Source organism: Psittacula echo, assembly GCF_963264785.1.
Source record: "Psittacula echo genome assembly, chromosome: 2".
Lineage (NCBI taxonomy): Eukaryota > Metazoa > Chordata > Aves > Psittaciformes > Psittacidae > Psittacula > Psittacula echo.
Genome location: NC_137737.1, coordinates 26,802,883 through 26,817,077, shown reverse-complemented (window position 1 = coordinate 26,817,077; position 14,195 = coordinate 26,802,883). Strand labels below are relative to the sequence as shown.

The 14,195-nt window shown below is 38.9% G+C and overlaps 1 protein-coding gene across 1 annotated transcript in view; it reads right to left on the bottom strand.

Moving 5' to 3' along the window:
• Positions 1–10,695: 10,695 nt before the first annotated feature.
• Positions 10,696–14,195, bottom strand: part of CDCA7L (cell division cycle associated 7 like) — a gene marked incomplete at both ends in the record, with an annotated part of 41,469 nt that continues 37,969 nt past the window's right edge. Inside the window, one exon of the mRNA XM_080609600.1 lies at positions 10,696–10,744. Coding sequence (XP_080465726.1) covers positions 10,696–10,744 — 49 coding nt within the window. The remainder of the gene's footprint in view (positions 10,745–14,195) is intronic.

Below are 14,195 nucleotides of genomic sequence, written 5' to 3'. Positions count from 1 at the left end.
AAGCAAAATTTCTCTCTGTGCATCAAGCTCCACTGATAGGTTCCTTCCAGCCGTAGTCCATTTTGAAGGCTGTGGAGAGACCACAGATTCAGAATTGAAATCCATGTGCAGAACTGGAAGCTTAATTCATGTCCGGCTGAGAAAGGTTGTATTGTCTGAAGGACATGACTGCATGACTAAATTATGTCATAATTATACAAGCATAAGCCAGGAAAACTCATCTCCAGTAGTTTGTATGGCAGTACTATATAAGATACACACCTGATACTGAGTTATGTAGAGTCATGGGTTTCCTAGAACTACGCATAGTAGGCTATTTTTAGGACTTCACTTGTAGTATGCCACAAGTGACTGTCTTTTCTTCCTGATCCTTGGTGAAGTGCAGAAGTGCTTTCAGCATACCAGTTCATCTAGCCTGTGTCTTCTGGCTAAGGGGATGTCAGAAGCAGGCAAGGATGCTAAGAGCTGAAATATGTGTTCCTGACTTAAAATTTGTACAGAAAATACTTTTATTCATGTTCTGATGCGAATTTCATTTCATGAATTGCATTTGAAGTGTTTAGTATCTATACTATTGCAATCACCTTCAAGATTGATTTAACTTAACAAATAGCAATTTGAATTTTCTGAAAAGGGTTTGTCTACCTATGTTCCATTGTATAAATGTTCTACTGACTTCTTTTAAACAGAATTTTGTTGTTAATGTTTGGATCTTCTTTTATGGCAGAGAACATTCAAAGCCATTGCTGTACATAGAGTACTTGTGCTCGTGTGACAGGCAATGGCTGAAGACTGGCATACTGCTCACTGTGCAAGCAGATGACAGAAAGTTGTGGCACCTGCTCTGTAGCACACACTGCAGTCTATAAGCAGTATTTCCATTTTTTTAGGTGCTGGGCCATAGAAGTAGGAAGTGAGGCCTACAAGGATGCTGGGGATGGACTGTTCATCAGGGACTGTAGTGACAGGACAAGAGGTAATGGATTAAAACTTAAACAGAGGGAGTTTAGATTGGATATCAGGAAGAAATTCTTTACTGTGAGGGTGGTGAGGCACTGGAATGGGTTGCCCAGGGAGGTTGTGAATGCTTCATCCTTGGCGGTGTTCAAGGCCAGGTTGGACAAAGCCTTGGGTGACATGGTTTAGTGGGAGGTGTCCCTGTCCATGGCAGTGGGGTTAGAACTAGATGATCTTAAGGTCCTTTCCAACCCTAACTATTCTATGATTCTATGATTCTATTTCAGCAGTAGTAGTGTTGCTATATGGGACAGGCTGACAACTCTCATGGAAGGCAAGGGGTCAGGAAATGACATGTCTACAGTAAGGAATTTTGTTCAGTGAATAAAAAGTGAACCTGGTATAATTAATTCTTTCACCCAGCAAATACTTGTTTTGGAACACAACATTTAGCAGATTGCCTTAAAAATTATTCTTGTTATTTCAGTCACCAGCCTTTTTCTCTTCTCTGCTTAATACCAGTTTGTTATAAATATATACATCTGGTTAGTTTTTTAGGATTTACTGCTAAAGTGTTTCAAACGATGGAAATGTGAGTTATATTTAAGGAAATAACTGTTAGTTCTTACAGTCATCGCATTAAGGGTTTTTTGAAAACTTTCCTAAGTTTGTGGTAAGTAACGAAGGTAGACTTTTACCCCTAAACCGCAGACTCTTCAGTACAGCAGTGAATAATCTACTGGTGTCTGCTGAATATGTAAATAAACTGATGCCAATTAAGAAATAGTTTGTGTATTCTTCATAGAATTTGGTGTGGTTTAACCATTGTTATTTTGTTTCTTAAGCTGCAGGCACCTAAATTTTGGGTTGTATCCACTTCCTATGCTGCCAAGATCATATGGTGTCCATCTTTTGCAAGCTATTTATTTTTTTTTTAAATTCACTGAGATCTCCACTCACGTGCATTTTATTCCTTCCCAGATATATGAAGATTGAAAGCAAAGAATATGAATTCTACAAGAATTTTGATCTCATCCTTCACACTAAACTGGCTAACCCTCTCTACAAGCCAGAACTGCAGACTTAGACCATCCTCATTAAATTCGCTGTCACCAGGGATGCGCTAGAAGACCAGCTGTTGGCAGAGACTGTCAGTGCTGAAAGGCCAGACTTAGAAAAATGTAAGGTAAGGACTGTATTTTGACCTGTCCATTGCCCCTTCTGAGATTTTAAGACTAGTATTAATGTTTGGATCTGCTGTACAGTAACTGTTAGTAACCCATATATTAGAAAGATTTTAAGGACCAGATTCTGCAACGTGTAGCAGGTACTTCTACTCATTTGCTCAAATCCATGCTCCCAGAGGGTTAAGCTTGACCTAAAGCTCTGCTAGAAATGAAATTTATCATGATCTTATTCTCACACTTCTCTCTATTGCTTGGTTTGCTCTGTACATTGCATTTAATTTACAGTGCAGGACTAAAGCCCTCTGCCATGCTTTGTGCTTCAGTGATCTTGAGCCAATAAGAGTGAACAGAATTTCATGCCAGTCCATAAGAAGATATGATGGCACTATTAGGACCTGGGTCACTTGATTAATAAATCATAATTTATTCCTGCAAAGATGCAGTTCTGTGGCTGCTGCAGGCATGCCAGTGTACAGTAACTTATGAAGCGAAACACTTTTATAGCTGGTTATAGAAAGGACTTTGAGCAGACTGTGATCTATAAGATAAAAAATGAAAAAAAACAAGGGTGTAAAATGAAAAAAAACACTTAAGGGTGTGAAATGAATAAGAACACTTCCTATTTCTCTAGTGTGTCTTTCCAGTTATCTCATATCATTTACTAGCCTCATCCACAAAGATTTACTACACTTCTTTGAGGTACTGCTGCTTCATGCAAAGGTAAACTGGGTCAGAGAGGTTAAATTACCACTTGCAGACTGAAAGCCATATACTTGGGAATATGATCTGAAAGCCATGTTCCTCTGCATCTGCATGTTGTTCTACATGGGGCTGTATGCTTACAGCACCTGTATCACCAAGGGGGGGTTTGGTGTGAGGGTCAGAGTCTGATGGAGAGTTAGGTATAAAACTATTTAACTGTCAGGTCAGGCCAGCACAGCTGACTATGACCATGCTTTCTCACACTGCTTGCTGATGAAGTGGGGTTTTCCAGCCTTGTGCTATTGTTGATTTTCTCAGCTGCTACATAGATTACCACTTTCCATCTCTTGTAAGAGGCCAGTCCTTTTGTGTGGTCTGAGGAGGAAGGAGGCTAAGAGAGAGCTAGAGTGCTGGTCTGCATTGACCTTGACCATCTTTCTTTGGGTGTCTCAGAACCTTAGTTCTAGTGTTTTGGGACAGAAGATAAACTGTCTCTTTCAGAAATTAAATTAAATCAAATGATGTAATTAAACAGCAATTATAGCTCACAAATGGTATAAATCAGAATTTCTGGCTGTGGTTGTTTAAATGCAGTGTTTTCATTTCCTCTGCTAGTCCATCCTGGCCAAGCAGCAGAATAATTTCAAGACTGAGCTTGGGCAACTGGAGGATGGCATGCTGCTCAGCCTGTCAGCTTCCCAGGGCAGTTTCTTAGATGAAAGTGAACTTGTAGAGAAACTCAAATCAACAAAGTCAACTGCAGCAGAAATACAGCACAAGGTAGTAACAATGGAACTATTTTTAACCACTTGAAATCACGCGTAAGATGCGTGTTAGTAATTATTTTAATGAAGCATTTCTATAAGCTAAGAAGAGTCAAATCCCTCTCAGTACCGCAAGGGCTGTCCACCCACTTATTCAGAGTTCCGTATTTATGGTATGTAGATGTCACATATTCATGGGTGTTTTTCTTTTTGACTTAAGTGCTTGAGTCAGAAGTCATAAAAGAAGTAAGTATCAGCATGGAATACGAACAACTGTATTCATATATGATTACCATAGTTTCACAGGTAAACAGGCATATTGCTGCAGAAAACAGTTGTTCTCTAATGTTTGCCTAAGATAAGAAGCTTGATTACCTTAAATATTTGCTACTCTGTGAAAAAAAAGTCATTTTTCTAGAGTATATCCATATGCATTTTTGTATGGATAGGAAAATGTTGGTAATTGTGTGGGATAATAGTGGTGCACTAAAAACTAAACACAATTGTCATCCTATAGAAAGCTGAAGCCAAAGAAAATGAAGCTCAGATTAACATGACAAGAGAGCACTACAGACCAACAGCTGTAAGAGTGTCCATTCTTTACTTTGTTAGTAGCAGCCTGGGCAGCTTGAACCACATCTACCAGTTTTCACTGAACGTAGAAGTTTATCATCTTGCTATATTTGGTTTCAAAGTGCAAGGAACAGAATTCTGCTTCCAGCAGTGATGTCTGATATATTAGTTATCGCTTGTACCAGATGTTTACATTTTCAGGCTTGTGTGTCTGACAAAGGAGAACATGATGTGACCTCCTGCTGGTCCATAGTGCAGTACAGTCCCTCAGATGTCTTTGTCAACTATCTTTATTATGACCGTGCTTTCTGACTGTTCTTGCAAAGTTTACTTTCCTTACATTAAGACATCCAACAGGGTCAGATAGGAAGAGTTTTGAGAGATTCTGAATTCACTGTGGCAAATATACCAAATGATCTAATGCTATGAGGAAGGGAGATCACCCACTGCAAAATTACCAGTTTGCTTAAGTGGAAGGTTCTGTACTGAGCTAAATAAGGAAGCAGCAGAGTATTGGTATTTGCAGCCCTCATCAACTGGTTTGTGGAAAGCTTCTTCAAAAGCCTCTTGGCAGAAGTGCTTTGCATTTTAGACAGCTTATGCCAGCTCTTCTTAGAAGCCTGCAGTCAGCTTATCTTACAGGTAAAAAAAAAAAAAAAAAGCAGAATTCAAATAAATTAAAATAATTGTACTTATTTTCAGGCCTTCAAAGCAGTCTCCCACAAATTAAGCAGGCTGAAAAATCGGGGGGTATTCAATGTCATATCTCTAACCTGACAGAAGCTGTCACGTATGCAGCCTTTCTTTTCACAAGCCAAGGACTTTTTGAAAAGGATCATCTCAGTTCCTTAGCCCAAACACCTTTTCAGGTGATGAAAAATTTTCAGATCGATGATCTTGGTATTTACTGGCTTTGTTGTTTCTTCACTAGAAGGTAATACCTCTGCCCAAACAAGTTATCTTGTTACCTTGTAGCTGTGCCATGGGACTGCTGCTTCAGTACCAGTAATAACTGCAGAAATTCCAAAGATGCTTTTATGTAATTCTTTTGGTTTAAAATGCTGCAATCACTTCACAAAGCTACACTGAGGATAAATGGCATGACTTACCTGCTTTTGGTTGGATACTTAGGGTCGAAACTGATGTGGCATGTAAAGTAAGAATTCAGTAAATAATACATATCCATACCACATTCAGGGTGTTATTTTTCTTTTTAACTTTAGTATCTCTATACTCTGGAAAAAAAAAAAACAAAACAGGGCTCAGTTGTACTGGAGACAGGTTTTACCCTGAAAAGCTTGCTCCAAAAGAGGTTATATCACAGAGATGGTTGCTACCTCAGTTACTACAGAGGTAGGAACTAAACTAGAAACCAAAAATTTGGGAAGAAGGCAAAAAATTGAGGAATCTAATTTGAAGGGAGATAGAAAAAATTAAATCACTCTACACAGTATATAAATGGGAGTAAAAAGCAGAGAGAAATGTCTGGAAGGGAAAGGAGGAAAAAGGGGAAGGGGGAGACAAAACTATGATGACTTCTCTGCATCATGGTACGGATGGATTTATTTATATCACTGAGCTTTGTAGTACTGTGCTGCTTAAATGTTGGGGGTTTTTGTGGCAGTGGTACTAGGATGGATCATAAAGAACAGAAATAGGTACAGCAACTGAAAAGTTAACTCAATCCGAATTACAGGGTACACAGAAAACAGAGTAAAGGGCACAATAAACTTCTGATTTATTAAATATATATTTTAGTTGGAAAGAGAGGAGGCTTTTGATAGATGAAGATATTTATATCAAAAAGGAAAGAGAATATATGGTATCATGGCAAAGGTGTCTCTTTTTCCCAGTATATGTGGTTAAAGTGACAAAAAAACTAAAAAAATCTTGTAGAAACCTGGAGTTTTCTTCAGTATACATACAGCTCATGTGCTGGAACTGATTCAGTGTAAAACAACTCAAAAAAGCCCCAAACAAAACCCAACAACAAAAACCACTCGAGGTTAGCGAATTTCCCAAAAGCTTTGTGAAAGCTTGCAGTCTGAAGAGGCTTAGAATGGTGATAGAAACAGCTGTGCACTATTTGTTCTTCTTTCTATCTTCCAAGATAAGAAAAGGATACATAGAGATAATTAGGTGGAATTCAGAAATCTGTACTTTTTCAGTAGTATTAGCATAAAATAATTGTAACTAAATTTGTCTAAGGTTAACTTCAGTGTGCAAGACTTACATATTTATGTTTGTTTGTTCCCACAAGCTAAAGAAAAATAACTGCTGTTGTTGGCTAGCTCATCTTAAAATTTCAATGAATTTGTCTTTCAGTACGTAAATGTATTATCGCATATAAAAATATATTGTGTGTATATATATATACGATATATATGCAGTTATATTTTCTGCAAAAAAGTCTTCACTGACAGGTTGTGTTTGGTTTTCATGGTGTCATTTTTGAAAGGTAAAGGAAAGTTCAGCTCTTTCTGTATGTAGGAATGGTTCTGAAAAAAAATTGTCACACCCTTTGGTAACTAATTTCTAAGAATATAATTCCATTTGCAATAGATTTCAAAAAAAAATTTCAAAATGTCATTAAGGCAAGATGTAAATTCTTATGTTAGAGTTTCAAAAAAATGCAGCCATAGAAATCCTTGTTGCTTTGAGCTCCCTATTCAGTAATACTTTGAGCAGTGAATACTTTAAGGCAAAAGTGGCTTTGAAGCAAGTTGACCTTTCTCAATTTTGTATGCTGTGAAGATTCTTCTAAGAATTAAAGAGATAGAACTCCTTGAATTGGATTTCCTTCTTTGATTCAGAGTTGAACACACCTGTTGACTTCTTAACTACTCAGTCATGGAGTGCCATTAAGGTGTGCTGGGAAAATTGCTTTTCAGTTTTAAATCCTTTCTGATGTTATTTCTGGAGGCATGCTACAGGTAGACAATTTCAGATAAAGCCATACATTCCACCATAATTTTTAGTAGAACTAGTGATTCTTTTAAAGAGGAGCTGTCCTTGCTTAAGAACACTCTGCTTAAATACACTTAAAAAGTGTATTTTTTTTCCGTAGACATAGTGCACTGTGTGTTGTGAGGAAATTCTGGTTTGCCATCATTTGTCCAGTTCCTTAAAATAAAATTTTGATCTTCATACAACTCCTCACTACAATAAAAGTTCCATATGAGGTTTCCACTTTGTCATACCTTGATGTTTAACGAGCAGAGAGTATGGCAATACTGACCAAAGTAAACTCTTATCAATAGTATTATTTTTATGTGCATATATATATATATACGTAATTTAGTATTTTAAGCTAAACCCTGAGTCACTTGTAATTAGTTAAATTAAGTTTTTTTATGTGCTCCCAAAAGTATCTGCATTTGTCTTCCCATTTCAGTCTTCACACAGAAGGTATACCATCTGTATTTGTCTTTAGCATGCTTCCAGTTTACAGCAGTGATGTATATTAGGGGGATAGATAGATACTGAAAAATCTACCAAGAGGTGAAAGAAGTAGGTAGACTCACAATGTCCAGAAAAGGGAAAGCTTCCCCAGGAATGGACAAACAAAAGCTTTCTTCAGAAATTAATTGTACTGAGGACACTCCACCTGGACAGAATGTCATATGCACTTAGGTATGAAATCTGAGGGGCATGTCTTTCAGGGCAGGTATGTGTGAGAGTGGCTTGTCCGTGTCATCACAGAGAAAACTCAGATCTTAACCAAATAACTTATAAAACTGAGTGATCAATCAGAATTTCAAATCAGTGAGTGTCATTCTTAGCCTGTTCTGCTGGTGAAGAGTTTATGAAGAGGTACTGTGGTAAGACATGAGTCTCAGCATATTCAGAGAACATGCTTGTGATTTCTTTTAGGTTGCATGTAGGTACCATGAGGAGAGTGTGCATTAATAAATTGAAATATGCTAAGTTATGCTATTAATAGCTAAAAAAGTATTTCTAAGTGTTAGTTCTCATTATGCCATTAGGGCTGGTAGCTACCCCCATGGAATGGCAATTTTTCAGGACTCCCTTTGTTCCAGAGTTCGAGGATTCCAGGTTGAGAGGGAGGCAAGACACAATGGATAAAAACCCGACTAGTTTATTACTATAGGAAAAGATACGGAGGAAGAGCCGGCAAAGGGTAAAAGAAACAGTGATGGATGATTTTGGTGAGTGCTTATCTTACCAATCCCAAAGAACATGTGATGACAATCAGGAAGCCAGCTCCGAGAGACATCATCACAGTGCGAGGTGGCAGGCTCAACCTTATTGGCTGTCCCTGCGAAGGCAACGTTGACCTGGGTGATATGAGGTTCTGCCTCTCTGCATTGCATGAGGCTCGGGCTTTTATGCTAGTGAAAGGGCACACTGATTCCGATGTAGTGGGCCAGCCTACATCAGGAGTAGCCAGCTGTACAAAAAGGGTCTGTGGGGGTCAGGACTTTTAGGAGATTTTGGGGAGGAGCCACCATGGACCAGTATCTCCTGTGTCTTGCATCTGGTATGAGACTCCCTTTTGCTAACAGTGATATTAACTCCCCTATTTTCAAGATTATGTTCCCACAACCCATGCCAAACAGTACTTTTCTATTTTTGTGTGTTTCACCATGGACCATTATCTAGTGACACTGACACACCCTCCCTGAAAATTCTCTTACACCAAGAAAGATACAGCTGTGGATACTGACAAATCTTCTCCCACCTGTTTTCCAGTTGTACTGTTTTGATCTTTTAATCTCAAGTGATGGCCTCATAGACCTGATCCTCCACACCATCACAACCTTTATCCATGTGCATGCCTTCTGAGAATGCAGGCTTTGTGTCCTGAGTGTATATTTTGCCCAGCTGCCTTGGCCTTATGTGACAGTATTGCCTGCATATAAGGACTTACTGGACTCAACTGTTGAAGAGGTCTTCTCATTCAGAAGTTGCTGTTTTCTGTCTCATGGCTCCTATCCCAAAGAAATGGAATGACTCTCTTCTCCCTTGCTTCACCTTGCCTCCTCTTCTCATCTTCACTTCCCTGACAATTTCATTGATGAAATGACTGTTTGACCATCTCTGTCAGCTGCTCAAGTCTGAGAATGGTGCAGTCTTGAAGCCTGTATCAGGGAATGTTTTTGGTGTTTAGTGCATGTTTTTTCCTGTGTATAGGAACTCTGGGGAGGAAAAGCTTGGCTCAAGATATGTGGAAAGCGTAAGGATGCGTTTAGCAGCATCCGATGAAGAGAGTAGTCCAGCCATTCCTATGTTATTCATTTTGTCTCCAGGAGCAGATCCACTTGAAGATATTGAAACACTATATAAGCCTCTTGTTTGCTTCTTGTGCAAGAATCATTCAGCTGGCCTCCCATTAAAGAAAGAAAAATTGACCTTGAAAGTGAAATGGAGCATGTAGGGCTGGAAATGTAGAAAAATTGATATATGATTATATACTTGAGTGTATGTGGTCATACACACATATGAGTATGAGTGTATTTTTACGAAACAGAACAGAGTCTTCTGGAATCATCTGTCACTGCAATGGAGTGCAATGGAGTCCCATTACTATGGGAAAGTCTGGCAGAGTTTATTTTCAGCAGAAGATTCAAGTTCTAAAGTTTCTCCTCCCCCCCACACCCCCATGTTCATGGTAAATAGGGTGAATGAAAAGTGTAAGGCCATAAGCACTATAGTATGAAGAAATTTTTAGACCAAGTATTATTCCTCTGCTTGGCATAATGCAGGTTTCCTTTGTACTATTTTCTACCTTTTGACTAGATGAGGGCCAGAGGGCAATTTTCTTCATGTTCATGTAATCTTGTGCCCCCTGTGACTAAATAATGGTCATTATACAAACTATATTCAATTGTATAGGGCTCAGTGGCTTTATACTTAGGATTACTATTCCCCACAGACAATAGTGAGAATACCAGGTTAATACAGCTGTGACCTCACTGTGCTCAATTTAAACTCAGGCCTCACAAGGTGAGAGGCTTGTGCATTTACCCACTGAACCAATCAGTTAAAAAACTGATGTGAGATCTACCACATGTTGCTCTCTTTTTCATAAGGGAATTGCTATGTACTCCCTGTAAGAGTTTCTAAAGCTCAGTAACAATGCCGAGCATCTATCAAAATGTCAAAAGGTTCATTATCTTAAAACCAAGGGAATAGATTTGTGCAGTCTTTTTCTAATACCAGCAATAAGGCCACCGTTGAGAGCTCGCAATTTTGCTTGTTGAAATAGTAATGATTTAGTGAAGTGCTTTAGAAGAAGTAATACGCATTGCACAAGTGATAGTGAAATAATGGAGGCATTATCATACTTTTTCCTTTCTGCTTTGCAAATTTTTATGTCTCCTCCTCTGTCACTCATCCTTCCCCAGTTATTTCTTTTACAGGCAAAAAACTTGAGTTCACTGTAGACTCTGGAAGATTTTAACGTCTCTTTAGGACAAGGGCAGGAGATGGTTGCAGAGGAAGCAAGTGGGAAGGCTGCCGGACATGACCATTGAGTTCCTTTCCAAGTATCAAACAGCCCTTCTGACAGGGACTGTCTCCTCAAGTGGAGGGATATTCCTGGAACACAAACAAAACAATCAGTGGGTTAGAACAAAATTTTTAAACAACAAATAATCTTGCTCTTTTTCACTTTTGACTGTAACAGGATAAACATATTAATAAAATGTATGTCATGTTTCGCTGAACACTCCTCACCCTCCCAGGAGGAACAAGAGAGATACAACAGAAATCCTCTAGTGGATAGTAGGACTGTCCTCACACATATGCTTTCCCCACATAATTAGGAGCTCCTGTTCCATTGACTGGGCCATAGTGGAGACTTGAGTGAACTGCATCTGACTCCCCCTTTGGACACTGTGCAAATAACCCTGAGTGCTGCTTTTGTGAGATAGCAGCTGCAGCTTTGGCCAGCATTATATGGACTGAGAACCCACTCTGCAGCACACACAGAAATCGGTGAAATCCCCTGGTGAGCTGCGGTTCCTGGCACAACGATGGTGTGGGCAGGAGCACTGCAGTTGTTAATGCTACTGAAAGCACCTCTGTATGCTAAATAGACAACGGACATTTGTAGCAATCCCTTTCCCCTAAAGCCAAACAAGAAATGTATGTTCCAGGCCTTGATATTAAGGAGGTCATGGTAGTGGGGCATTCCCTCCTTATTTTCACCTCAGTGGTGTTTGGCTATTAACCAAGTTGCCTGCAACAAATGAAGGGATGGGCTAGGCTGAGTGTTGTCGCCAGCTGAAATAAAACCCCCAAGGGATTAGTGAGGGTCCTTGGCGTGCTAGGTGTTGTGCAAACAGACACAAACCAACTCCTTCATCAACAGTGAAACTGGAAGAATTCTTTAACCAGATTCCACATGAGTAAGCTAGTCATGCAGTCTGAAAATGACCCTGCTTTTCTGGTAGTAAGTACAGAAATGTTGTTGTGAAGGAAAGAGCAGAGATGGGTTTTAGGAGAATTTCAGAGTTCTCAGCTGCTCTGGGGACAGGGCAAAAAAATGGGAGGTGGCAGAATGGGAATCAACAGTGTTGTGTGTCTGAAGCTACAGGGATACATGGGAAACACCAGAGAGGCATCTGGTGTCACAGACCTGCTCCATTTTCCTGCCTGTTATGCCTGGCTTCTGAGACAGGAGGGAGGTGATGGTTTTGCTGTGAAGATTTTTGATAATGAAAGATTGGGGAAATTCTGAGAGGAGACTACATAAATCTCTTGGACCAAATCCCTAATGGTGCTAAGGTAGCTGGAGCTAAGGGGATTTGGATGTACTCACTGCTTCTCGAGCTTCAGCCTTCTGGGGTTTGGTCCAGGATGCCCTACATGTTTGTGCTTAAAAAAAAGTCCTGGAGCAAAAAGATGATGTATTTAGTATGCATTTTGTTGGAGGCTAGGGACTGTATTATATTTTAAAAAAACCCTGCTATTCTGAATGACCTGTGTAATACTTTAAAAATTCCTTTGGCTTCAGATCTAGCAAAACCAGTTGGCACAGATGTTAGTAAAATGGCAGAAAAAGACTGGTTTGAAACCTTTTGGTAACAGGTTTAACTCTTCTGTCACTCTTAATAATTTCTCAAAGTCAGACATCTGATATATCAAACGGTTATTTTGTTATTATATTAAGGCTTGAATCACTTCCACTTTGCCATGGATGGATATAGACTATATGAAAATGTAGGCACTGCCAGGCTGATATCATGTAATGTGATGTAATATGAAAGTCGTCTTCTCTTTTTATTCCCCTATTCCTTTTTCCACATGTCAAGGAACAATTTGGGAATACACTTTCATTTGGTCTCTTGATAAAGTGATAACAGCAGCCAGAGCATGACTGACGTTATATTCTTGGCTAGTGTATGGAGCTGTAATTCCTTTTGCACTGCACAGAGATGGAAGCCAGTGCAATCAGTAGGTTCTGGCACAGCAGTGAAAAGCCAGACAGAAACTGCATGGCTGAGCTGCAATTTGAGTCGAAGTGCTAATACTGTAACAAATAAAAGTGTGGGCTAAAGGAGGGGTGAAAACAGCTATAGCCCAACCACATTGTAAATCTTTCTCTTGATACTCTCATATTTCACCGATAGGTGCTTTGGAGGCAGATACTTTTCCATTATAACTCACTTCTCTGATCTATCAATGACTTTCCACTGCCTTCATAAATTAAGAACCTTAAAGATTGTTAGGCTCTGAAGTGGTTTGAAACATATTTTTTAGGTAGCAGAATAGCTGTATACATTTTTCTTTGTCTAGCAGTTCTTCAGTCTTGCTCCTGTCATGCATTGGACATGTTTTGTCTTAGGTCCCAGTTCTACAGGGAATTTGAGTAGACACCAAGTGTGTGCTGGTTTATGCTTATCTTTGCATGTGCGAACACCTACAGCCCCAGATCCTCAATATATTCCTTAGCTTCACAATTAGAGCCTGAAACTTTAGAAACTGATGGTGACACCTCTGCTGTTTCAACACATATCAAGAAATGGCAGGAGCTAAGAATCTTCAAGTTTATTCTTTGTACTAGCCAGCTTATTCATGTCAGCAAAGCAGACCATGATGAAGGCAACCGTAACTGTGCACATTAGTCTTCCAGCAATGTATTAGCATGTATTTATTTGAGCACAAGACACATGAAGGCAGAGCTTGGGGTAAAAGAAAAGGGGAAGAGTTTATTTTGAAGGGAACTCTCCTAACCAATGCCTAGGAAAAAAAAGAGTTGTGCAATAAAACAGCTGCGTCAAAGCTACCTTGGCTAGAAATGGATAGATTTTGGTGGTATGGGGGGATTTGAAAAGGTACTTCTGTAAAAGGAAGAATGGCTGTGGGTGTGTAGCTAAACAGGCAACTATTAATGCAGCAATTTTCTCCCTTTTTTGTAATACTATTTTTAATGGGTTTTGTAACTTGTTATAATAATATTTTTAATGGAAACATGAAAAACCTAGACAAAGTTTTGATAAAGACAATCCATACATATTGTTGTCACAATTCAGGCTGGGTTCAGGTCAAAAAATTTATAAAAATATAAAATGTATATAATAGAAATAATATATATATTAAATTATGTAAAAAATATCAACATTATAAATGTATTTTAAGTAGCTAATTTCTAATCTTGATACTTTAGAGAACTCTCTTTTCTCCTCCATTATTTTGAACCATAACTGTTTGCAGCTTGCTACAAATTTCTGTGTAGACACTGTCTTTAATATCATTAATATGTTTCTGGTTAAGGTATCTTAATTTTAGGGGGAGGGGGTGTAATAAGTAAATTAAACTATGCCTAATCCAGGTGGAATGTTTTGTGGCTTTCTCCAGCATAGAAACTTGTGTTGTATGTTTCACTGTTAAACTCAGGATTCTGATTTAAGGAGGGTTTTTGTCATACATAAAACTTTTCACCTTTATGCAGGCTTTGCTACCTGTTGTTCTGTTCAGGATGACCTACTTCCTTTTGACAGCCATGAATTTATCCCTCTGAAGTTTCTTCCACAGGTTTATGTTT